This window comes from Fringilla coelebs, assembly GCF_963513975.1.
Source record: "Fringilla coelebs genome assembly, chromosome: 3".
Lineage (NCBI taxonomy): Eukaryota > Metazoa > Chordata > Aves > Passeriformes > Fringillidae > Fringilla > Fringilla coelebs.
In genome coordinates, this window is record NC_140030.1 from 73,543,671 (window position 1) to 73,570,028 (window position 26,358).

Here is a 26,358-nt window from a genome sequence, read left to right on the forward strand (position 1 = left end):
CTAGGATGAAAACTAAGATCTTTCAAAATTGTTTTTGATAGAATAAACTACAAGAAGCCACATACGATGGAGCTTCTAGTCACTTCTTGTGTGCTTCAATATCAGAAGAAATATTAAATGCTGTGAAGGAATTGGACTATGACCGTTATAAGTATGTCGTATCAGTGCTAATTGTGGAAAAGGCAAATCAGGCAATGATTGTAAGCAAACATATTATTTGTTACACCTTTTGAAAATTAAAAACAACTTTTAAAACTGTGTGTTATCTCCTAGATGTTTTTTCAGCAGCTTAACTTGTTTGAGGTGGTCCTGAAGCTTTTACATTCTTTAGGGGTAGTAGTATCCCAGGTGACAACTCAAGATGCTGCTGTGATTATGCCTAACTCTGAAGGTTGCTATCTTCATGTGTTCAGTAAGTGGTAAACAGCCCCAGCTGCACTTTCCTGTCACCCACTTGTTTCTGCTACCTGCTGTGCCAGTACAATTCCATGAGTTCAATGAATTTTGTTTTCCTTTGTCTGGTGTACTTGGATCTCCATTTGGGTTCTTGCATTCCACGCAAGATGCTATGGAGTTCTAGTGTGGGGTGTCATGGAACAGAAGGGTGGCAGGGAACTGCAGGGGGGATGGTAACTGCAGCTGCTACCAGACATGCTCCTGGGACTTCAGATTAACACCAGTCATCTGAACTTGGAACACCTCAAATAAAAAGATTCTAGATTGTGCTGTGTTGGTATATACATTTAGTATTCCAGCTTGCTTGGAGCTCCCATTGGCATTCGGAATGCTTTTATCTGTCTAGTAAGAGTGCCAAAGAACACTCCTGCTTTGGAGTGTTCGTCATCAGTTCTTAAAACCTGATTGAAACCAACCTGTGTTTAGTGAGTTACATAAAACAACATTTGAAGGGTTCAGCTTCAGTACCAAGTCCAGTTTGTGAGGTGCCTGCATCTACCTGCTTTTCTGGTGCCATCCCACAGGTTGCTGCCTCTTAAGGGGTGTTTTGACTGAGGAGCTGTAGGTGCAAACAGATTAGTGAAGTGGTCCAAGTTTACTTTTTTCTCCCAAGGAATATGTTTATTTCAGCCATCAATTCACACAATTTAGCTTTGAAAACAATTTTATCAAAAAGGCTGAGAGCCCAATAAATTTACAAGTAGGCTGTAGTAAGCTGGAGGTAGAGGAGTGGGGGATGTGACTTCTTGGTTGTATGTGTTCCCAAAACTGATGTCTATTCGTACTGACATTCAATTGCTTTTAAAGGGATGCTTTTACTGTGTGTTAAATTGTAACAAGTGAACACAAGAGAGAATTGGGAGTTTGGTGCTCCGATTTTTGGATCTATCTGTGTGGGAGCTTTACTGTGATGCAAGAACATGAATTTAACATTGAATAGGAATTGTTAATTTTATTCAAGTTTTGCATTGTTGTTAATAGTTGTAACTCTCCTAATAAGATTAATTAGCATTTAGATACTGCTGGGCGTTCTTTAAAAATAAATAGTAAAACTGCTGTATATATGTTCACTTGTAACTTTTTTCTCTTTTATCCCTTTAGGTTGCCAGCAGATGCCTCTGGGATGCTGAAAGAGACACTTGGGTTTCAGCTAAATGTGAAACTGATACATTTATTGCATTGGCTTTGGTGATGGCTTGTTATTACGACTAAAACTCTGAAAGTCACAGCTGCATTCGTGCATTACAAGACATGGTATATTTGAAAATTTTCAAAAGATCATTATTTTAGTATTCATATTTGTCCTATTGGTGTTGGCACATTCAAACTGACATACAGTTGAGATAATTTTGCTCGGTTTTGCTCTGTTTAAAAAAAAAGAAACCAAACAAAACTGCTTTGGAAATGTTTATGGTTGAGTACATATGGGCTTCATCTGTTGTAATGCTCTGCTGTGGAAGTGGGAGCAGCTGGTGTAAGGCCAAACATTGCAAAATTTTGAATGTTGCTTGTCTCTTGAGTGCCTAGGACTGTTCACCAATGCTTCTATGCAGTTGCAGGTATTAGTTTTCTTAAAAGCATGCTTTTTGTAAGAAAAGCTGCATTCATTTTTCATTTTCATAGTTGGTATCTATGATAAAATGCTGGTCTGCCTAGAAACTTGGCTGGGAGGGAAGCCGTGTTTTGCAGTCCTAGAAACTTGTGCACATTTCCAGCCGTTTGCCTTGAATGAAGTGTAAGTTTAGTTATTAGGTTCCCCGGGTCGCGTCGTAACCTTTGGTTAAGTATTGCCTCAGGTCTGGTGGGTGGACAAATACTGAATTGAGCGAGTTAGGTCACTTTGGTCTAGGGGCTTCTGGTGGCAGTCGCAAGAGGACGATGGGATCAGTCGCAAGGCTATTGAGAATTGGTCCGTAACTGTCAAGGGCAGCACCGATTGTATTTTTTAAAATGAGACTGTGAAGTGTGTAGACATGTGCTGGTGCCTTTGCCGCGTCCGTACTATTGTTGGGAGCTGAAAACAAACGCGGACGGGGCGGGGGGTGCTTCCCAACGCCCCGTAGCCAGCTTGGGTCTGAGCGCCTTTGGAGCCGCGGCCGGGCAAACCTCGAGGGACGGTGAGCAGCCCGGGCCGCGGGTGGGCGCACACGCGAGGCCGGCGGAGCCCCCGGCCGGGGGCGGCGCCGTGGCTGGGGCGCGGCCGTGCGCTTTGTTCGCCGGCGCGGGGCCGTGCGCGCCCACGGGGCCCGGCTGCGTGCGGGCGGGCGCGCGCGCCGCCCCGGTCCCCGGGACGAGGGTCGTTCCCGTGGCGGGTAGGGAGGGCTGCGCCTCAGCTCCGCCCGCCCGTACCGGCGGGACCGGTACCGGTACCGGGAGGCGGTGCGGTCACGGCGCGCAGCGGGCTCGGCGCGACCGCGCAGCGGCGGGGAGCGGCCGCACGCGCCCTCCCTCCGTCGCAGGGGCGAGCGCGCTCGTAGCGGCTCCTCCGAGTGCGCCCCCCGCCCCCCGAACCCCCCTCCTGCGGGGGCTGATGGTTCACAAACGTAGCTCGTCCCCGGCTGACGTTCCCGGAGACGGGAGCCTGCCGGCGGAGCGGAGCAGCCCGGCCCTGCTGGGTGCCAGCTCCCGCGCTCGGCGCTGACCACCCCGCCGGGGGGATGCTGCCCCTCCGTCCCGCGCTGCTGCCCAAGCGCTACCGCGGCGGCTCGGCTCCGCGCTCGCGGCCGGGCCGCGCGGCCGCCCGAGCGACGGCGGCAGGAGGAGGAGAAGGGCGCGGCGGCGGCGGCAGCACCGGCGGCGACGGATCCCCCGCGCCGGTCACGCGGGGCGGCGCCGGGTCGATGCGGGTGCCGGTCCGGCGGCGCGGGCCGGGGTCGCCGCGGGCTGCCCGGAGGGGGGCGGAGCAGGAGCCGCCGCGCCCGTGCGCGCGCTGGCCGGTAGGGGCCGCTGCCGCTCCCCGCAGGGCGCGGGGGGGCGGGGCCGGCGGGCGCGGCGCGAGGCCCGGTCGCGCGGCGGCGGCGGCGGCGTCGCTCCTGTTGGCCCAGCCGGCGGCGGCCATGGCGGCCGTGCTGTCCCCGCGCCTCTGCGACAGCGACCCGGCCACGCCCGGCGCGCAGTCCCTCAAGGTGAGAACGGGTGGCGGCGGCCGCGGAGCTGCGGCGCAACAGCCGCCTTGGCGGGAGGCCTCGCGCGGCCCCCGCGCCTGGGCGCCCCGACCCGCGCCTCACACCCGACCCGCCCGCCCCGGGCTCACCTCACGGCCGGCGGGGGAGCCGGGCGGCGCCGGGCGGCCTCCCGCGCCCTGGGCCGAACTTTGAGCGCGGTTCTGGGGCTGGGTGCCCGGGGCCGTCCTCCTTCCCAAAAGTCCCTCGGCGTCTTCCCGGGGGCGGCGCGGCAGCTGAGTGCTCACCGCGGCAGCTCCGCAGCCGGGAAAGTTTGGGTCTGGCCGCGGGCAGTTCCGCGTTGGCCCTGCCGGCTGCTCCCGCGCATCCCGGGCACCGCGGGCACTTGTGGCGCCAAAGACGCCCGGCGCATATCGGCAGTCCCCCTTTGAAACACGTCTCGGGCACTTTAGGCTTCTCGATCGCTTAATAAAGCAGCGTTACGTCGATCTTACAGTGACAGACGTACCAGAAGTTTGTAACGTCACCATGTTTCGTAAGGACTAACAAGCTTTTTACAGAAACATGCGCTTTCAGGGGGAAAGGGGCATTTTTGGACAGTGCTTGACTTTTCACGTAAAGAGAGCCGCAGAGCTATCCCTTTTTTTTAATGTTTTTGAACAGTAAAGGTGGTTGAGCAGCATTGTCCCTTTAGATTGCAGATGTTTCCACTTCATATACTGTCATCTGCAACAAACTCAACTTGTGTGATTGAATTTAGTGAATTTTTAAGCAGAGAAGGAAGCGACTATGGAAATGGAGAGCACCGATCTCTCTATGTTATGGATACTTATACTTTGTAACAGTATTGGGTATGATCAATGAAAAATTACAAAGCCAAGGGAGAAACTGATATCGGGCACTTCCACCTAACTGTCTGGTTGAGATCTATATTTTAATGACGTTTTGAAGTCTCTTGGAAGTTTTAGTATACCAGAGGGTTGCTTCGGCCCTGTTCAGGTCTTTGTCTAGCAGTTAAAAGGGTTTGGAATGCATTAATACTCTTGTGGGAAGTAGAAGTGAACTACTCATGAGACAGCTGTGTCACAAAATACTCTAATGCAATGTTGGTTTGATTTGGGGCTGCTGCTTCATTCGTCTGAGTTCACATAGGGTATTCTCAGTAATACTAAGAGGTGGCATTACTGCTAATGTGAGTGGAGATGCTGCATACTGCTTTTTTTAAGGATGGCTGCACTAAGAAAACACGTTCCATTAAAATTTGCTTTTCAGTTTTTATAACTGTGTGAAAGATTTTTTTGCTCCTTAAAGAGGAAGAAGAATATTTGTAAAAAGTTGCAGAAAAGAAGAAATAAGCCAAAAATCCAGGAGACAAATGCTTTTTGTCTATGGCCTTTCTTGATTATAACGTTGTGAAATGTTGCTTAGTGAAAGTAATGTATTCTTTTTTGCTGGAATATTTTTAAATTGATATTTCAAGTTATATGTTAAGTAAAACATACTAGCATGAAAGACATTAGCCAAGGTAGACCTAATTATCATTGTTGTAATTTCTAAATAAGTAAGTATAGTTGGTCTTGATTCCTTTATTTCTGACAGGTTAATTCCTCTTGTTTAAGCTTTTCACAGAAGTTAGGAAATTGATTCTGTCACTCTGCTCCACTTCAGAAATTCAAATACCTAAGGAACTGTTTTTTTCTTGTCTCAACTACTGGTCGTGGTAGGCAATTCACCTAAAGATTTCTGCTTTCTCTATCTCAGTTATGATCAGACAGGGTCGGTCACTAAGTGCTTTGAGATTGTTGATGATACAGGTAGGAGTTGCATGGCATTATGGGACAACAAAGCAGTGAAAAACACAACATCAACTGAGTCCCTGTCTTCTAGATTTTACAGAACTCTTTGTTTTGCTTTGGTCTTTTTTTCCTCCCCTTCATTCTTTATTCCTTTTCATTATATTGATCACATCACATCTGAATTGCAACACCTGTTTGGTTGTTCCCCTGTAAGAGCCTTGTTCTCTTCTGTATCTGTTGTAATAACAAGTTGGGTTTTTTTTTCCATACATTTTTTCATCTCAAGAGACAAGTCTTTGCTACTTGCTTGCAATGATGTTCTTTGTAAACTGTATACCATTCCTTTTATTTCAACTGTATGCCCATAAACTCCTGTGTTGCTTTCAGTAATATTTTCCCTGATTTTGTAAGCATCAGCTCTCAGCAAGGATTTGGGGCTTTTGTTCTGCACTTGCTTTTGGTGTGCTAGTCTGGTCAAGTGCCAGGAGTAGTTTATATCAGGAATTATGAACTTAGTGGTCAGAGCTACAGCTCTGTCTATTCAGAACTCTACGTACACCACAGGTGAGAAGCCACCCCATTCTCCTTCTGGGCTACCATGTGTCATGCAGATAGTTTATAACAAAGAATAATTTGTTATGTAGACTGTCCTGTGAGTTTTTTAAGACTGTCATAGAAAAGCTTAGTAGTTCAAGTCTATTTAAATTGTGGGTTGCCTTGCAATGTTTTTGGTGTTTTACATTATCTTTGGAGTAGTCTAATTTTTTAAATATTTATTTTCATTTCAGGATGACACAGAAGAAAATTCCAATGATGGCAGCCAGCCATCCAAAAGACGGCGTATGGGCTCAGGGGACAGTTCTCGAAGCTGTGAAACTTCCAGTCAAGACCTTGGGTAATACTGTTTTTTATAATTCCTACTTTTATTGTAAGTCTGACTTTATTGTTCAGCATGCTGAAGTGTTAGCTCTTTATTCATTATTTGTGTATTTTTCATACATCTTTACAAATTGAGGTAATGTCTTAGGAATAGCTAGATATCTATTGCTCCCACCATATTTTAAGGCATTTTATTTTAGAGTGCCACAAAAAGTGTTGCGTCTGATTTACAGTCAGAAGCACAGTTTACATGTTTTTAAGACATTGTATACTTGAATGAATTTTGACTCTGTAGTAGTTGCTTTTCCTGGTGTCCTCTCCATTATGATGGATATCAGTTTCTTCAGATTCTGTCCCTTAGCATGTTGAAAAATGGAGATTTAGAGAAATATATGTGAGGTTAGGTACAACGAAGTGACTTTTGAAATGGGTTAACAGGATGCAGTGTTTTAAAGTGCTTGTCGAACTTTATAGTTACTGTTCATTGACATATATATGGGAATGACTGAATTTTTAGAGATGTAAATAGTATTCTTAAGGATTGTTGTGATTTGTTGTAACATTGTTCTTATGTTTAGGTATAGTTATTTTCCTGCTGAAAATTTGATAGAATACAAATGGCCACCTGATGAAACAGGAGAATATTATATGCTTCAGGAACAAGTCAGTGAATATTTGGGTGTGACTTCCTTTAAAAGAAAATATCCAGGTATTCATTTTTAAAGTCTTCTAAAAATTTGAATTCTTAAACAGTTTGGATGTAGTCTGTGCTTCTTTGGTTATGGGATGAGCTAACTGTTAAAAAAAAGACCCAGGAAAAGTAGACCTGGATTATACTTGTACTTCATATTTTCATTACTGGAAATATAATGTATCCACTGGTTTTCAAAGTAATATAAGATTTTGTGGTATTGCCACTGAAAATTTGCAAACAAGTCTGATTTGAGGCTTAGATCAACAAGTACTGTTTGAAAACTGATGTCAGGTTTTAGTGATTTGTTGATGATTTCTTGCTATAACTGGATCTCTGTATTCTCATCCCTGAATTGTGGCACCATTTCTACACTGTGGAAAAATATTTAAAAATATGTTTGTGGAGGTTCTAATATCTGAGCCTCTATTATCCAGAATTGTCACATCTATCTCTTTGTTGGGGAATTTATTTTTAAATGTTATGGTAAAAGAAAAAATACTGCACTTCCAGTGCTTGGTAAAATTTTCTGCATCTGAACCTATACATCAGGTTTCTTTAGTCTTTATGTAAATCATGACTATAGGCAGGGTCTTGACCTACTATAAGTCAAGAAAATTTATCATGTTTCTACATTGTTTATTAAATTTAAAAATTTAAGAAGTTGTCATGTTTCTTGAAATAGCAGTAAAATACAGCCTCTAGCTGCCTGGAAACAAAACTGTTGAAATACTTCGGCAGTGTTTATGGGGGAGTTTCAGTTACTGCACCCATTTTTATTCTTTTTTTTGGTTTTTTTTTGAGATTTAGAAAGACGAGATTTATCTCACAAGGAGAAACTCTACCTCAGAGAACTAAATGTTATCACAGAGACTCAGTGCACGCTAGGTAAGAAAACAAATTGTTAGACTTCTTATTACAGTATAAAAAGTATGGCACTCTGAAAAAGGGGTTCAGTTTGGTAGAGAAGAATTGCATCCCTCTCAACTGCAAACATAAATTCTGAAATTAAAACTGGTTTATTTTTGGCTTAGTAAATTGGCCATGTTGTATCAGTAGTCCAGATTTATTATTAGCAAATATATTTTGGATCTATTCTAACTACATAGAGGGGATTTTTCTATATTCTTAAATTAACTTGTTGAACCTTTTTCTCTTAGAAAAGATACCACCATAATTGTGTGGTCTCATATATATACATTATATATACATACATGCATGGTGGTATATATTGCATATATATGTCCAGAATGTCTTTATATTTGTTAGCCTTATTTTGCTGCATTACATTGGAGGCCTGCAGACATCAGTGTATCTTAAATAGTTCAGCTTCTGTGTTAGAAATTAGAACCATGTGTTTTAAATCACTTGAATATACTTGAAATGGATTGATGTAATTTCTGAGGCTTTTATTGAAAGGGCTGAAGGGCTGTTTTCTTACTCTTCTGATATATGTGATTTGGACATGCAGAGTTTAAATTATGGTGCCATGTGCTTTTTTCTGTATATCATGGGTCTGTGAAAATGTAATGTCATTTTATATGCGAACAATCTTTAGTATGCCACGTTTATTTCTCACCTGTGAACTGTTTTTTTTTTACTTAACTGTGCATAAGAGAACTGTATCTCATTTTTATATATAGAGGTAAAATGTTTCATTCTGCCTCATATATCCAATAGAGATGTGTGCTAACTACCCCTGCTTTTAAAATTGTAGTTATAATCTGACATAAATCATTCCATGCTATTGTCCATGTCTGGAGATTAGTTGTATTGGAACCTTCAGGGGAGGAGATCTGCAATGTAGCTGCAAACTGAAGCATTCTGACTTCTGAGCGTGAAATGCTTTAATTGGGAGTCAGGAGTCTATGTGCAGTTTGCTGCTCTGAATTCTTACCTGATTTGTATAGAGACTTTATGTAAACCTCTTAATTTCAGTAAAGGTTCTGTAGGGTAATGAAACTTCAGCAGCACTGGAAACTGAAACTAACAGTGTGCAAGATCCCATCTAGAACAAAGGTTCTGCCTCACTAGTGAGTTTAAATAGGTGATTGAGTCAGCGTGGAGGGGTCTGTAGCTGTAATGACACAAGCCTTGGGTACAAGCAAACTCCCAGTCAGCCTTGAAAGCTCAATGGCACAAGTTTGCTGCTACTTGAGAAGCAAAAGCATTGCGAATAGAAGGTTGTTGTTTTTAGCTACTCAAAAACTTTGAGTTGGTCATTGTGAGATATAAATAACCTACAGTTACTTCTGCCAGATAGCATCATTATGACTTTATTTATTTTAGGTCTAACAGCTTTGCGTAGTGATGAAGTAATTGATCTTATGATTAAAGAATACCCTGCCAAACATGCGGAGTATTCTGTTATACTGCAAGAAAAAGAACGGCAGCGAATAACAGATCATTACAAAGAGTATTCTGTAAGTAATTACCACTTAATGGAAGTCTGCAGTGGAAGTGTGAGAAGAGGTTCTTCTCAAACTGATATGTGAATTAATATAATTGGTTTTTTTCCAGCAAATGCAGCAGCAGAACACACAGAAAGTAGAAGCCAGTAAAGTTCCAGAATATATTAAAAAAGCTGCCAAGAAAGCTGCAGAATTCAACAGCAATTTAAACCGAGAGCGGATGGAGGAAAGAAGAGCCTATTTTGATTTACAGACACATGTAGGTAGATTTAAATTTCTTACCAATTGTGAGGAAGGAGCTCCTTTCTTGTTTTAGTGAAGTTTTTGTTACCATTTTAGCTATTTGGGGGGGGGGGGGGGGGGGGTGGGGCGTGATTAATGGGTAATACTGCTAAAAATAATAATCTAAATATATTTAATCTGCAGACTTTTTAAACTTCAAAATACTTGTCTCAGAAAACTCTAAAAATCTCAGTGTTACTTTGTAATCAGGTCTTTATTCTGATAGTAGTAGCGTAATTTTGCCTGACAATACCTGAAGTACAAAAGAAAACTATTTTACATGTAAAAGTGTGCTTGTCAATATTATGCCGTTGTTTTTTGCTAGGTGTTATATTATTTTTGTATTGCATAAGTTACATGCCTCTGTGCTTGATTAAAAAAAAATATCTGGCATTTTGAAGCAGTGCTGTTTGTTCTGCTTCTGTAGAGGCAGTAAAGCGAAAATTTTCTCTGCAAATTGTTACATGGCAGACAATTACGGAAAGTTTTAATTTTCCTGATATTGACCATGTTAGAGACAAGATAGTGGATAATTACTTCTATTTCCTTCTAAGAGAAGAAAGGCTTATTGTGTAAGCTTCTCCTTTCCATTGTATTATGTATTTATATTATTAATGGATTTTTTTTTTAGTACAGTCTGGTTTCAGAATTAGATGGACACGATCTTTCTACTCTAAAACAATATGGAACAACAGTGATAATTCTTGCTAAAGATGCCAGTCATAAAGGTTAATGTTTACTGTTTCAATTGCTAGATTTTAATTTCAATATTATTTTTCATAGTGTACTGTTTAAAGGGGTCTTACCTAATCTTCAGTCCACTAGATACTTAGGGATTGGATTTAATCCATGATACTCTTTTGGGATCTCTTAGAATTTTTATGCATTGAATTTCTCATGGGAGAACTCAGTTAGGTGTTCCAATTCAGTAAAACTGGCAAGTTAAAATAATACTTGGAGGAGTATTTGGTGAGGAAAACTCAACTGTTTGTATGTGAAACAAATGTCATTGTTTTATATTAAACAATGCAGATTATCCAGGTGCCTCAAGGAAAATATAAAGTCTTGCCTACAGAGAGAACAAAGGTTAGTCCTTATCCAGTGGCTCTCATACCCGGCCAGTTCCAGGAGTACTACAAAAGGTATTTTAAAAGCATTCCAGCTGCCAATTCTGTTGCACTGATCTCTTCTGTCTCCATCTAGCGGGTGGAAAAGGTTCCACTGTCTTTACTTTAAGGTTTCAAATTAATTTTAGTTTTAGACACTTGATAGTCTTCAAAGATGCATAGTGTGACAGCTGTTGTTAAGAAAACAGTACTGACTGCAAGAGCACTGTCTCTGCTGATGTGTTGCAGTGCCTGAGATTTAGCCTGCTCAGGTATTTACCATGGTAAAAAGGGACGTTGATTTTACTCATGCTACCCTCCTGTTTACTTATCTTTTGCCTCTGCACGTGTGCTAAAATTAATGTTTTTGTATCAAAGTGTTGTTATGCTGGCTTCTGATCATGAGTCTTGCTGTTCTGTTTTGAATTTTTAGAAACTCTTTTTAAAAAGTTTGGTCTTGTGGTTTAAGTTTGATGTTGGATATATAGGTGAGAGAGGAAGACATTGCAAACTGAACCTTAACATTTTATGAAAAATGTGTTACTTGACTGTTGACATAAATATAAGATTTTACTAGCAGTGTGCTACTGTTGAACAAATCTGTACAGATTTGAAGATTTTGCTGTAGTCTTATTATTGTACAGTACAGATGGTATTCATGCTATGTGTGCTTGGTTTTCTGTAGAGAGGCTCTTTGTCTGAATGTGCCTTGCTCCTTCCAGTGTTCATACAGCTCACCCCAAATTTGCATGTTAAAGGATGTTCCTGAAGGACTTCAATTTTATTAAATCAATTGAATTAAAATTACTTCATGTTATGTTTACTTTGCAATTGTCAGCTGTTAATGAAACTGCTTTTCCATCTCAGTGAAGGACGTGACCTTTCATAATATGCAGCAAAATAGTATCCTGTTCCTTATAATGCTTGTCCTCAGCAGTAGGAGGACTTGCACTTTTTTCTTAGTCTTTATGGTTAAAAAGAAAAAGGGTGGATTAAGCATGTTGAGCTGTATCTGGCTATAAGCAGTAATATTACACCTTTACATTCATCTGAAATTACATTTTCTTGTTTTCTTGTGTTTTTTTGTTCTTAATAATCAGCTATACGGCTCTGTTGTTTATTTTGCTTTGGGCATGTTTGTGTGCCCTGGGTTAGGATTGTACACATGTTATGGGGCACTGTACGTGGATAAAAAAAGTACATGGTCTGTTGGTCATAGTAACAGGGATTGGGTAAAACTTTGCAAATTGTGTTCCATGAATATCTGCTCTACAAAGAAGACAAGTAGTATGCATGGCATCACATTGGGGAGGCAAAATTAGTGCGTTTCCTTTGTTTTCAGGACTGCATGTTTTTATGTGCTTTCCTGGGAAAAAAGGAGACTGTTTCTTATCAAAGTCTCTGTGTACATTGTGAGTTAATACTTACGCATAAAGTACACATGAATGAATGCATTTTATTTATTTAACTTCAGATACTCTCCAGATGAACTTCGTTACTTGCCATTAAACACAGCCCTTTATGAACCTCCTTTGGATCCGGAGCTGCTTACACTGGACAGTGATGGAGATTCAGATGATGCAGAGGAAGGGCGAGGTGATGAAAAAAGGAAAACCAAAGGCAATTCGGTGAGACAAATTGAAAGTATTCTTGAACAAAAAAATCCTTTTCTTTGACTTTTGTTAGTTTAATTAGTTTCTTAGAATCTTTTAACATTTGCAAAATGAAGGGAAGACCTTTTTTAGTAGTTCTGTTTGTTTCATAACATTGCTCTCCATTGCTTTTTGGTTTTGGTCCATTTTCAGAGTAAATTGAACAAATATTTCCGGCCTTTTCTTCCTTTTTTAAAATTTTCTTTTGTTTGTTTTGTTTTGTTTAAAGAAATTTTGAAGAAACTTCCCAGTGCAGCTCTCCATTATAGCCTTTTTCCCAAGGGCAAGTTGCTGGCATTTCTGAGGAGAATGACTATTGTAAGTCAGGTCACAGTGTATTTTGCTGTTGGAAGTCTCACAGAATCTGTCCCCAAAGCAAAGGTGTTGATAACCTCATAACTTTTTTTTTTTGTGATGTGGAAGCAACAAGTACTAAGTATAGAAACAGTAAGTTAATTCTAATTTAAAAAGAAGGTAAAAAACATGGTTTTTTACTTTAAAATACATCTTTTAAAAGATATTTATGTTCTCTCCACTTACGCAAATGCAAAATTAACTGCTAGCTGAAACTTAAGGGAAACTTTCACATATGTACCTTGATAGTGCTTTGAATGCTCAAGAGCCAGCTTAGATTCAAATCAGCTGAGTACAGCGGAACCGTTGGTGTACTGGTGGAGTTTGTATGTTGGGGACAATCTTTTTCTAGAAGTTTAACCCTAATTTTAACAGCATTGGAATGTCACAGTGCATTTAGCAATTTCTAGCATGATTGGTGAACGTGTTTGATGGTGGATATGTACAATTCTAAATTTCGTCATGTAAATATATATCTTCTTTGAATTTTGGAAGATACTTACAGTTGAAGAAAGGAAGAGGTCAGCTTGTAGGTTAACAAAAAGAGAGAGAGATGTTTAATACACTGTTTCTGCTTGCATTTTTTTTTGAGAAGAAGAAATCAGAGAAACATAGCATGCTGAATGTCAACTCAAATTTTTGGTTTCATTACACTCCAGCTTTTTTACAGTTGGTCATTTGGTCTTTTACCATTTTTTCCCAGTTTCCTTTTCCATTGATTTCCGTTCTCATTAATGGTAAAGAAAAGTAACTGGACCAAGCAGACTATCCTTTTGATTTTTCACAGAGGCTCAGAAATCTTTTTTTTTGTGACAGAATGCAGAAGGAAAAATGTCCCTGGATTTGAATAGTGTAGAGAAGTGCGGAAGATTGATCATCAGATTCCTGTGAAGTAGTTTTGGCTGTGAGAGCAGGGATTCTTAGCTGGTTAGTCATTGAGGGGGGCATATACTTCAGTAAAAAAACAGAGGTGGGACTGGTCAGATTTGGATTATCTACAATTTGTCAGATCTCCCTGATGAGTGCCACAATACACTTTATAACTTCTTTTTCACTGTTTTAATGGGTCTGACCTAAATAACCCTTCCCCTGAAATACTGGTGAAAGATACCATTTCTTGTTGCCCCATAGTTCGATCTGCTTTTGTGTTACACTCCCCCATTTGCTCTATGTCTGTTTTGTCTGTTTTGATTTTAGGTCCTAGGGCATAGGCTGATTACTATTGTGTTTTTACAGAGTGTGTTTTAATGTAGGGCACCACTATTATTTGGCCTCTTGGGTTTTATTGTAATAAATGTGAGTAATCACACTGCTTCCTTCTGGAGCTTTTTGGAAGCTTTTATTAACACTTTTCTGAGAAAAGTCTTGTGCTGCTGCTCTTAATTATGCTTACATTGATCTCTCACCGTCTTTGAAGCTCTTCCCCTCTTTCTTGCCTCCTTATTTCTCAAAAAAAAAAAAAAAAAGCTTTTACTGCAAAATAAATTCTGTTGTTTGGTTCTGTATTAAATATGGAAGTGTGTTTGCCATTGATGGCATTCTTCTGCTGCAGTCCAAATTAAATACTTAGATTGCTCCTGGTGATAACAGTAGGTGAGGGTAGCAGAAAAAAACCTTCATGTGTTTAATTCATGGCAGTCCCTGTATGCTTTGAGTTCATGACAAGGGCACTTTTAACTTTTTGCTGGCCCTTTACATTGTAAACAGCGTATTGCTGATTTGTTGATTTCTTGCTGATTTCTAATGAAAACACTTCAGGGAATTACGCTGTTGTGCTCCCCACACTGGTACCGAAACCAACTGCAAAAACATGACTGCAGGTGCCAGTCTCTTAAACCAGAAAAAAACAGATGATGAATGTTGTGAACAGAGGTGTTCTAGATTGTGATTCCCCGTGCTTTTGCAGAAGGAATGACCTATCCTTCTCTTACCTTAGTTAACTCTAAGGGGCATAGGAAAGACTTGTCTGTCTATCAAAAAAATAAAAAATATAGCTATGGTATTTTTATTATAGGACAATTCGTCTGGCAATGTATCTGAAGGTGATTGCGCCACAGACAACCAGGAGGATTCTTTTCAGGGAAGACAAAAAACAAGAGACAAAAGTGCTACTCCAAGAAAAGATGGTTCCAAACGTTCTGTATTACCCAAATCAGTTCCTGGGTACAAGGTAGAAGAAAAAAGCCCCTGACTGAATTTTACTCACCAGCTTCTTCCTGAAGTATTTGGTTTTTTTAAATAATGTGGAACTTCTGCTTGCTGTACTTCACTAGCTGTTCTCCTGTTGTGTGCTCCATCTGTTTGCTTCCTTATTTCCTTTTTGCTTATATTTTGCGTGGGGCTTTTCTTTACCCTAGCTGTACAGTGGCCTCCTATTGGGTTAGCTTCTTAGATTCATAGCAGTTACACTAGAAAAATCCATTGTGGATTTATCGTTGGAACTCAACATCTTTCTGTCTGCTTTAACATAGCAGTCGGAAATATGTGCCAGTTTGAAGCTAGCATTCACTATCTGTTACTTTTTTTCCTATTTTGTATGGCAGCATACCAAGAGATCAGTCCTATAAAGTGCAGCTGTATGGCTGAGCATATTGTTACAACATGAATTTTAAATACAGCCTTTTATCCTGCGATATTATGATGTATAAGATGGAAGGCAAAAAGCTTGCCTGTAGGCCACACTATGTAACCCCTGTAATAGTATTTGGAAAATAGCTTTTTATGTAGTTCATACTGTGTAGTAAAGTTTGTGGGCAATATGCTTTTATCTAAACTAGAAACTTGGTGAGAATGTTAAGACATTTCAGGTATCACACAGTGATTGCTGAACCTAGACCCCAATCTTCAGTATTTCTATATAATAATTTCAGGAATTATGATAAAAATACTTTTCAGAAGAAGTGGGAATTGACATGCTTTGTTTATATGTTATTATTCTGCATACTGAGAGAGGATCTGAATAAACTGTAACACATTCAAAGCAGGTAATTGTCTAGTCCTGTTCCACTGAGAGGAATGAGAATTTTCCATTGACTTAAATGGGAGCAGGAATAGATCCATAAATAGGGAAAACACTAAGTTAAGATAGGGTTGAGTGTTTACCAGTGAGGAATGCTTATTGACAGTTATGGGACAGGGAACATTTTTGTCAGTGACAAGTTTGTACATACTGAGAATCTGTCTCAGTATGTGAGACAGTTGTCTGTCTCAAAAATGAGCTGTTGAAGGCTTGCATTTTATGTTTATAAATATTTACTATCTGTGTTTACCAAGTTAATAGTAAATAAACTATAACTTTCAATAAGAAGCTAATTTCCAGCAACAATTGGACTGCTTTGATTAATTTCCTCTACATACAGTATCTGTACAAGTTCATAACAGACAGCAAGCTCCAGTTGCATTTTCTGTTTTCAGGAACTTATTAAGAAATGTGTGAACTGTGTAGATTTAGAATGTGGTTACCACATCTATATATTTTTTTATATGTAACTTTTCAAGAAGTTGTAGACATAGAATGCATTTCAGTATTCCCATGAACATGAAATCCAAAGATGAAGGCTGAAATTTTGCTTTAGCTTTGTTTAACTTGACATTAGAAATTGTGTGCCACTAGTTTACAGAAGTTTCACTTAGCTGTGAGATGCCCAAGTGTTTCATTAGTTGAATCTATTTAATGGCCTTATGAATGCATAGAGAGAGAGTTGGTGGAGCAGAACTTTTGTTTGAATTAAATTTGTAGAAGGGCGGTAGTAGTATACGGCACTGCATTTTGAAAATGGATTCCCACAGCAATTACTTACTGGGTCAGAATCTCTGATTCTGTCAGTAACAAGGTCTTACTATAACTTACAATGCCTCCTCTTTACAATGTCAGCATACATTGCTTGCATCAACCGTCTGGCTGTTGTTAAGTCAGGGGTGGTGATGATGTGTTAGGAGGGTGAGAGGATTGGCTTTCTTGTTTGTGGGAACATTTGAGATACTGCAATAAGACAAATTACATGAGCTGTTTTCACTGGCAAGGCAGAATGATTCTTGTTTGTGAGTTTATGAAAACACCAGATAACAATATACCTACCATATGTGCCTGCATGTTAAGGCACTTTGAGCCGAAGGCTTAACTGACTCAAAATGTTTTCCCTGTGAAATCTTTATAATACTTTTGTTCTATATTGTTCTCTAATATTGGACTATTTTTGTAGGACACTAATCTTTTGGTTACATGTAGTTAAAATTGAGGGATAATTGCTATGGCATCAGCATATATATGTATAGCCACGTTGTGAGTATTACAGGATTCCATACATTTCCACTGAGTTATTTTCAAGTAAAAGAAATACTGTATTTTATATGGAGTCTTTTTTATTGTCAGTTCTTTAACAAAGAACGATTAGCATGTGTTTTACATTTTGTCATGTTACAAGTAGTGAGTCTGTTGCTGCAGGACTGACTGCTACAATTGCACACACAGGGTACTGTTAAAAGTACAAGAGATTTTTTTGCACATAAAACTGAAATGTATTGAGTATCTTTATTTTGCAACACTTCTCTTTTGGGTCACTGTATATGAAAATGTAATGCTTTGCATTCAGAATAGGATTTTATAAAAATGGTGTAGTTGGAAAGCTTACTTTGAGAGCTGCAGCACAGCAGCATGGAAGTGAAAACCTACACATCACAGTCATCGTTTTGACCCTGCATTCATTTTCTCTCATATCTGATCCCAATAAGATGGGGATATCAAAAGCAAAATTTACTCCTAATGAGATGGGATATTGTGACTTCCCCTTTGGAATTTAAAGATTTTTAATAGTATTTCTAAAAGCCATTTATGGTGGTAGAATTGAACTGGATTAAAATGTGAATAGTCTTGATTTTTAAAAAATTTTTTTCATTGTTGTTGTTTTTGTAAAAATACTTCCATACTGTTGGAACTTCATTCTTAAAAGGCTGTGATTCTCACCCCCCCTTAATATGCACAGTTTCTAATGAATACAGGTTAGTGAACTAAGACTAGATGGAAGCATTGTTAATAAATGCATCTGTAGCAATATCTACCTTGAGAGTTATGTGTATCAGAATGTGAACTGCGCACACCTGTAACACTTGGATGTGTCCAAAAAGTAGCTCACTTTGGCTAGAGTACTGGGGAGTGTGCTGTTGTATATTAAAGGCAGTAAAATACAAATCTGTAACAAGCCAGAAGTCTGATTAGAAAAGTTTGCTTGCTATTCTGGAAAGGCTTGGTTTCTTAGATTACAATACAATTTAAAAATAAAAAATCGCCTAAACAATGGAAGGGTAAATGCTGCCACACTGACAAGGTTTAAGCATGTGCCACTTTTGTTGGGAGGAGCAGGGTATAAAGGTATACATGTAGGACACATAGTATAGTTAACAGTAAAAGAGTTTATGTGTGGTTTTCCTTCCATTATATTTATTATTTTGTAGAGATGTTTGTGTGTTAGACTTCTTTTACTGTTTTATTATATTTATGTATAAAACAGGTTGACTTTGCTTTTTTAAAATAAATAAGCAAAAAAATGCCTATGAATGCCTCTGTCATCTTTTGAAGGAAGTTACCTATAAACATTTGGTGTGGTGTTTTGCTTTCTTGAATAAAACTCCTTCGACCAAACAATTTGATGCAGGCTGTAGCCATGTTTTGACATGAGAAGCACATTGAAGACTTCAAAAACTTAAAGCGATGCATCTGGTTTTAGAAATGAGTCAAGGTACTAATTACCTTGCTAGGTACTGTCAAAAACTAGCTGGGGAAATAAACACACTTAAAGATAAGTTGTATTGCAAAAGATCTTTGTACTTCTATTTATTTACTTACTTATTTATTTATTTATTTATTTATTTAGTGTTTTCAATTTTTAAATTTGTTTTGAAATCAAACCTCATTCTTCTCCCCACAAGTGGTTGGTAGTTGACTGGGATTCTGCTTACTGACAAGCTGTTTAGAGCCTTCAGCTCCCCCTGCTAGTTGGGTCTTTCCAGCAACATTGTTTTTAAAACTGGTGCTAGTCAGTTTAACATCAGTGAGTACTACATTAATTGTAGACTACATTTCTCACTGAGTTCATTATGCAGCAGTCAAAGCTCAACAATGTAACTACTGCCCCATTTCTGGAATTCAGAATGCTTTAATTCTTCCTAAGGCCTCATCAGGATGACACTCTTGTTGAATCTACGGAGTTGATGTACAGAATACCTAGGCAGATGTTCCACATTTTAACAGCCTCCTATTTCTTACCCTTTAAATGGATCTCATGGACCCAGACACATTCTAGATGAGAACTTAGAAAAATTATAAATGTAAAAATCTAGTCAAATGCAAGGGTTTTGTTTCTTAAATGATTATGACTGGATACAAGGAGTGATAAAAGGCATACAGCCCTGTATACAGCATAGCTAACCATGTAATTTGAAACGGAAGATGGAAAAAAGTCAAGTTTATTGCTTTTATAATTAATTTTCTATATGTAGGGACAAATGTAATGAAAAAAACCCCACCTATATATTTCCTTCATATACAGGAAATCCACACAGAAGTTCATAAAGAGTATTCTTATAGTGGAAGAATCTTCCTGAAATTTTTCACCCTATGTCATATTTAGTTTACCATGAGGAGAATGTTAGCTGATGAATTAATAGGAGGAGGCAATGCTTTTGATCCAATTGGATTTACATATAACTCACTATGTATGACAAATGCAAAATTTTATGTAGTATAATCTATGATTTTTTTCAGTGCGGCTGCTTGTCTTTGATTGTCACGTGTTTCAGGGTTCACACATCCTGATAGATAGTTTATTGATTTTAATAGTTAAGGAGATAGATGACATTTCCTATTGAATCTGTAAATTCTTCTGGAATGAATTTATAGCCCTCTTCTACCCTTCCAGCCAAAGGTCATTCCAAATGCTATATGTGGAATTTGTCTGAAGGGTAAGGAGTCCAACAAGAAAGGAAAACCTGAAGCTCTTATACATTGCTCCCAGTGTGACAACAGTGGTGAGTATCTACAATCCACTAAGTCGATTCCTAAGGATCCAGATCTGTTTGTGGACATATATAGTGTACTCCATGTGTAGCAGGAGTTCAGTTGCCTTTTCTGTCCTTTGTTGCGACCCCATCTCTCTTTCATGTTCTCTGTGCTCACACTGTGGGGTCTCACCAGGAGGTGAGCTAAGCTTCATGTTTGGTAAAAGCAAACAGTCTAACTAATTTTAAATTTCATTTCAGGCATAAAAGTAATAATACTGGTTTTAATCTAGGCCACCCTTCTTGCCTTGATATGACCCCGGAGCTTGTTGCTATGATTAAGACTTACCCTTGGCAATGTATGGAGTGTAAAACGTGCATTATATGTGGGCAGCCTCACCATGAAGAAGAAATGATGTTCTGTGATGTATGTGACCGTGGTTATCACACTTTTTGTGTGGGGCTTGATGCTATCCCTTCAGGTAATAAAGTAAGAGTTACTTGTTCCCTTCCCACTTCCTCTGAGTCTTGGGCTCATTCTCAGAATTAATACATGAACTAATTAATTAATACGTATTCTTTTGGAAGAATAGTTTAAAACAAGTGTGAAGGGTAAGAGTAAGAAACACTATAGGAAAGCATTCACACTAAAGGACCCAATTTTTTTACTAAGCTTTATTTCTGTTGTTTTGGTTGTGCACAGTTAAACCTTGCAATTTCTGTGCAGGAAATGTAATTGGCTTTTACAGTATAACCCAAACAGGCTTGCTCAGAACTATGTTTTTTCCGTTTCCACAGAATACTGACAATAATTACCTTTTTTCATTGAAAAAACCTGTAAAAGAAACTGTATTGCTGCATATTGATAGAGTACAGCTTTCACATTAATTGTGCTGTTATATCTTCTAAATGAAATAGTTGTCTCAATTTAATACTTGTAAATATCTCTTTAAACCCTTCCAGTCCCTTTTTTATTCTTAAACATCAAAACTGCAACAGAAGTACCTTCATAGGTAGGCAGGCAAGCCAGTAGCTTTAAACTGTGAAGTCACTCATATCATGTGGCCAAACCAGGGCAGTAGAAAGAAAATAAGAGGTGGTACTGTTGCTTCACATGTAGTTCTACATCCATGGTAAGTTCATGAATGCCACATTCAGTGGCAGTGACAAAATTCCCTGGACAGTACTTAAAACACGCTGTACTGCCACATTTTAGGAAGCACTGGAGCTAGCTGTCGTTTTTCTCCAGGTTCTGTGACTGATTTCACTTTGAGGCTGACCTAAGAATATAATCAAAATAGATTATATGTCTACAAAACTACAAAATTACCAAAACAGCCTTTGATTCCAGCTGCTGTAATAAAAAGTTAAATGCTTCCCCAGCTGCCATTGATTTCTGCTCTGGGTAACTTCACAACCTTGAACTGTAGTCATTCACCTGAAAATATGATCGGCACACTCGAGTAGTGTTTGTAAAGCTCTTACCTAATAACTGCCTCCTTGGACTGCTTGGCACTTCCTGAGGTCCATGAAGAGTCTGCAAGGAGTGTGAATTGTGTATGCTGCTTTTTAGAAAAGATGCTCAATTTTAAAAGCATTTGTTGTTCGCATTAAAGGAAATACTGCAAATAGATAAGCACCTAACAGAATGGTGAAGGGCTGCCTAAATAGGTAAGAGACTAACAAACTTAGTTTCCCAATAATTGATAACTTTCTTTTCTTAGGTCGCTGGATTTGTGATTGTTGTCAGAAAGACCCTCCTGTACCCAGAAGAGGAGGAAGAAGGGGGAAAAACAGCAAGGAGGGCTAAGAAAGCCCTAAAGACTTGCTGTCCAAAACTTAACTGCACAAATTAAAGTGATACTCTGGTGCTATTTAATCAACCACTCTATAAGAGGAGCAATACCACTTTTTTTTTCTTTTTACTAAATAAACTTTGTCTATATAGTGATTTTTTGTGATACAAGTCACTACTGTCTTGTCAGGTGTTAAGAGAGGCAAGCCAAATTACCACTCAAAAAAGAGAAGTTTTCAGTAATGAAATTTAAATTATACATGCAGTTGTAAAAAATTATAGCAACATACTTGTTTATTTCAGTGCACTTATCAGTAAGCCCTGTGAAAAGAAAATTACAGAGCAATATAATGTACTTTATTTGCATAGCAACTGGTTATTCTGAAATACTCAACCAAAGCAAAAAGTATTCCTGGTAAAAGTAACTTCTAAGGAAGAGTAGGCATGAGATGACCTTCTTACAATATACTGCAAATCCCTTTCAGAAGAAATTTTCTCTGCAAGCTAATGACTTATTCATAAATATGTGCTTGGGAAAAAAAAATCACTCAGAAAAAGCTATCAAGGGAACTGTAAGAAAGCACCTCTCAAGTTTGAGATACCTATAGGCTGTGTTTTTTTTAATGATACGAAAATGTCATACTGACAAGTAACAACAGCTGAAGGCTCCCTCTCCCTGCACTAATAGCAACAAAGCAACATGCACTTGGTTCAGGTCATGGATTTGTAGTGGTGATGAGGGACTGGACCAACCTCTGTTTGACAGATAGCTGATGTGATGTAGAGCACACGCAGTCAAAATACAGACCATCTATTCCCTTTGGTGATAGATTGTTTTCTCCTTCCTTCACCCTAAGCTCCTCAGGTTCATGAATACACTCAAATGCATTGCTGATCAGTTTTACTGGAGATACTTGCTCAGAAAAGAAGGTGGTTTTGTTTTTAAATATGCTCTAAATTGAGAGGGGGAGTGAAGTGCAGTAGTTTATTCATTTTTCTTTATAAAAAACAATAGAAAATACTGAATTGGAATTGATTTTCCTAAGCACCTATTTTAAGTGAATTTAACAAGATCTCAACTATACATTCATTTTTAAGCCCTGATCTCTGAAGAGCACTGCAAATACTGTCCTGGCTGCTCATTTTACATACTGGGGAGGATTTACAATATAAAATTAAATATGGCTTTTTCTCCCCACTACCTTTCTGGTTTTGGAAATGTAACCTGAATACTTCTTCAGGAAACATAGTGAGTATTAGGTATTACAGCATGTAATTCATACCAATTTCACAGGATGAAGTGTGACTTAAGTCCAGTGTGTATCAATTTAAAAAAGGATTTCAAGTATTAATTTCAAGATTCCAATAAGTATAGTCCAGAAAACAGACTCCTCATCCTGAGATTCATCTTCTGTAGACTGTGAGTATTTCTGGTTTGCCTCCATCTCCTCAGGGTTGTAAGAAGCCTCGCCAAACGGGTACTGTACAACTGTTCGATCGTAGTACACCTTCATTTCAAACTCACTCTCCAGGTGAGAGGGGTGGCCGTAAATCCCTATTCCTACAGGGCGGCGGAAGTGTGCAGGCACGTGGACGATGTCCTGGCCACAAGTCACAGACTGTAACTCGTACTCGTCAAAGCTCGGGTGAAGTGTCACATCAGACACGTACAAGTCTGCGTCACCTTTTAAACTCCGCATCTGAAGAACGATCTTTCCCTCGTGATTTAGTCTCAAATAGCTGTAGTTTCCTGCTCCAATCTGACCTTGGACAACATGAAGAAGAATCCATTCCTCTGGTACATCCTCTTCCTCAAAGGCATTTACCATGAACAGTACTTGAGCTGTCACAAATACTGTCAGGATTCTTCTCCAGTGTGTTGCCATGGTCTTCAGTTGTATTTGGATTCTTCCTGTGTCCGTGTGCTACCTTATGAATTTAAAGCAAAATTCAGATTTTAGTATATTCTCTTCTTGGAAGTAATCTATTTTTTTTTAATATGGTAATTCTTATAAATCCTCTCTAGTCCATACAAATTTAACTTCAACTGTGTCCATTAACTTGTATTTTTTAATAGTCACAGAAGCCAGTGCTGAGATTCAGAACTTTGTCAGAATAAAATGCCTTATATTTTCAAAAGTTAAACAGAAATTAGTCAAGCCAATATTCTTTCAACAGAACTGACATAGAGACTTTAGTTTCATTCTACCTGCAGGCATGCCAAACCTGACAGATACCCAGGAGGGATGAAACCAAATAATGATTTTCGCTTCACTTTAAAAAACCCAAAAAACAATTAAGGAGAGGAAGGCTTTTGCATGCTTGAAGAAGCTTAATTTTATATGAGGTGCTTAAGGCATCCTATTTTTTCTCCCATCCATCCTCACCCTCTCAACTTCAAAAGACAGTAAAGGTGCAAATCTGGATGTGGACTTGAAGCAGTAGGCATTCCAGCTTGCATTGGGATGGAGTTAGAAATTAAAACAAATTATCTAATGAGGTAATACATTAATTCATGATCCTGATGTATGACTTGTTTCTACGACCAAATTTGGCACATTTTCCCTGAAAAAAATGCGTTTACTTTCAAGAAGGTTTTGTTACAGTACAAACACTCAGCTCTTTACAGCACTTGGGTACAAAAGATAAAGCTGAAGGTACTGGGGCAAGGAGAAAATGGAAAGGACTGCTGCAAGATCAAGGCACTTACAGCCTGTTCCCTCCTTGCTGCACACTCCCAGTCGAGCAGCCTGAGCACGCCTGCCACACTCCAACCCTCTGAACAGCTGCACTAAGTCTCTGTGTGCAAAGCAGCAACTTCCAAACTTTGCTGAAGGCTTCCAAAGCATACAGCTGACTGAATTTGACATGCAAATCACAGGAGCCACAAGCCTGAATAACTTCATGTTTAAGAGGAAGATTCTCATCCCCTAATTTCTTCTATAAGGACTACAATTATCTGAAATCAGAAAGCTGCCTGTAACTCGTTTTGTACTCTGCTAGCATCAAAACAAACTGCATTACCTCCACTGAGATGTCACTTAAATGTTAGAAGTTCTACAACTGAACGGATCCAGGGCAGAAAAAAATGCCCAACTGTTTCTATAGTTTGACGTTTTCTGTCCCAGAGGCCTCTCTACTGCAAGGTCACAATTCTGCAAAGACAGCACAAAAGAACGAGGTGCAGCATGTGCTGAACCTGCCAGACTGACAGGACTCCCTCAACAACCACAGGAAAAAAACAGTCTTTTGTCTCGACCGTAGGAGGGAGCTGACTGTCACTTGTCCATCGAAGTAGTGATGAAAAAGCCGCGAGGAGCACCAGGAAGAGCTCCACATCTGACCAGAAAATAATTAAAGTTATCTAGGAAAGAACGAAAGCGTCGTGGCACTAGCACAGCGCTCGGGAGGAGAAGCGATTCCAAGAGACCTCGGACAGAGCCACGAACGAAGAGCTCTGCCCGCCCCGGTTCGCCCCCGCCTCCCCGCGGGCGGGCCCCCTGCCGGGGGCGGCGGCGGCGGCTCTGGGGGAAGCGGACGGCTCCGCGCCGCTCCCGCCGGTTGGCCGCGTCGGGCCGGCGTCGCCCCGCCGGCCGGGGGCTGGGGCTCGGCTCACCTCCGACCTGCCGCGGGGCTCCGGCTCCGGCAAGGCCGCAGCCACGGCGAGGAAGCGCAGCGGGGACTCGCGGACGTGCGGCAGCGCAGCGCAGCCGGGGCGCCGCGGCAAAGCCCCTCCCCGGGGCGGGCCCCGGAGCGGCGCGGTGGCCGAGAGGAGGCCGGCGCCGAGGAGCCGGCGCGTGGGGCGGAACGCCGCTCCCCCTGCGCGCCCCGGGAGCCGCTCGGTGCGCCCGGCAGAGCCCAGCCCGCGGCGGGAGTGGCTGGGGGCGGGTGGAGGCGCCGCACCGCCCCCGAACGCCGCCGGTATGGCCGGGCGCTCCCGCCCCGCCCCGGGCACGGCCGCGCCCCTGGTATCGCGAGAGCGCGGCGGGCGGGCTGAGGGGAGGGCCAGGGGAGGGCCTGGGGAGGCGCCGAGGGCGGAACAGGGAGGGCTTGGTACGCCCAAAGCCTATAAAGCGCTTTTTGTCACGAAACCTTGGAATTAGAGACGGCGTCCGTCAGCTGCACTGAGATTGGATGTGAGATATTTGCTGGAGGATAGATGTCCCTCCGTGCGTCAGTGACAGTTTATTTGACTGTCGGCATAAACCTGACCTAGGATCACAGAACAGAAAAACACCGGTTTTGAATACCCATTAATTTCAACAATTACCTTGATTTCGCTGAGCTGCTTAAAATCATAAGCAAGAGTGAAAGTTTAAAAGTGGAACAAAAATCTACATGGAGTGCCTTGTGTACTGAGAGATTCAAGAGAGCCTGTGTATGTACCCCAAGGGCCCTGTGCTAACTGAGCTAATGTTCTATCTTCAAAGCCCTCTAATTTCATAAACCCATGTAACTTGTCGTATCAGTACTAGCTCAAACAAACTGGCTGCATAAGACTGCCAAATGCAGATTCTGATAAATTTTAACATTTTTGAAATCGGTTTTGTTTGTATAAAGACTTTTATTCTGCTTAAAACATTAAAATATTATAGCTTCTAGACCTCATTTTTAAGGTTCTTCGTATGACTGAGTATTGAGACCACTAGAAATATACTGTTGGCCACAAAAGCATGATAATATAAGGAACTGTTATTTCCAGCAGTCTTTCATTTTCCACATAGATGTCAATTTCACTGGAGGCGCTGGACTGAGTCCAGAGAAGGGCAGTGGAGCTGGTGAAGGGACTGGAGCACTTGTCCTGTAGGGAGCAGCTGGGCA

The 26,358-nt window shown here is 40.5% G+C and overlaps 4 protein-coding genes across 7 annotated transcripts in view; 2 read left to right on the forward strand and 2 right to left on the reverse strand.

Moving 5' to 3' along the window:
• The window catches only part of DYNLT2 (dynein light chain Tctex-type 2), a gene marked incomplete at its 5' end in the record, with an annotated part of 6,165 nt that extends 3,778 nt beyond the window's left edge, over window positions 1-2,387 (forward strand). The window contains 2 exons of the mRNA XM_084202640.1: window positions 42-200; window positions 1,558-2,387. Coding sequence (XP_084058766.1) covers window positions 42-200; window positions 1,558-1,668 — 270 coding nt within the window. The 3' untranslated portion in view covers window positions 1,669-2,387. The remainder of the gene's footprint in view (window positions 1-41; window positions 201-1,557) is intronic.
• ERMARD (ER membrane associated RNA degradation) overlaps window positions 1-3,993 on the reverse strand; it is a 23,419-nt gene extending 19,426 nt beyond the window's left edge. The window contains exon 1 of the mRNA XM_084203511.1: window positions 3,710-3,993. The gene's annotated coding sequence lies outside the window, so the exon portion shown is untranslated. The remainder of the gene's footprint in view (window positions 1-3,709) is intronic.
• PHF10 (PHD finger protein 10) lies at window positions 3,457-21,589 on the forward strand. 3 transcript variants are annotated; one of them, XM_084203513.1, is made up of 12 exons: window positions 3,457-3,581; window positions 6,163-6,269; window positions 6,832-6,962; window positions 7,749-7,832; window positions 9,234-9,367; window positions 9,465-9,614; window positions 10,670-10,779; window positions 12,218-12,371; window positions 14,764-14,919; window positions 19,664-19,772; window positions 20,036-20,224; window positions 21,467-21,589. In XM_084203513.1, exons 1-12 carry the CDS (start codon window positions 3,513-3,515, stop codon window positions 21,550-21,552), a joined length of 1,479 nt encoding a protein of 492 aa, XP_084059639.1. In that variant the 5' UTR covers window positions 3,457-3,512; the 3' UTR covers window positions 21,553-21,589. The 3 variants fall into 3 exon arrangements, with proteins under 3 accessions (XP_084059639.1, XP_084059640.1, XP_084059638.1); XM_084203514.1 differs by having other exon boundaries at window positions 7,755-7,832; XM_084203512.1 differs by lacking the exons at window positions 14,764-14,919; window positions 21,467-21,589 and having other exon boundaries at window positions 20,036-20,394.
• Window positions 21,590-22,865: 1,276 nt separating this feature from the next.
• LOC311152421 (UPF0669 protein C6orf120 homolog) lies at window positions 22,866-25,477 on the reverse strand (the record flags this gene model as incomplete). Of its 2 annotated transcripts, none has more annotated exons than XM_084203515.1 (2): window positions 25,154-25,477; window positions 22,866-23,466 (listed from the first exon to the last, which is right to left on the reverse strand). In XM_084203515.1, exon 2 carries the CDS (start codon window positions 23,421-23,423, stop codon window positions 22,866-22,868), a length of 558 nt encoding a protein of 185 aa, XP_084059641.1. In that variant the 5' UTR covers window positions 23,424-23,466; window positions 25,154-25,477. The 2 variants fall into 2 exon arrangements, with proteins under 2 accessions (XP_084059641.1, XP_084059642.1); XM_084203516.1 differs by lacking the exon at window positions 25,154-25,477 and adding an exon at window positions 24,562-24,719.
• Between the last annotated feature and the right edge of the window lie 881 nt (window positions 25,478-26,358).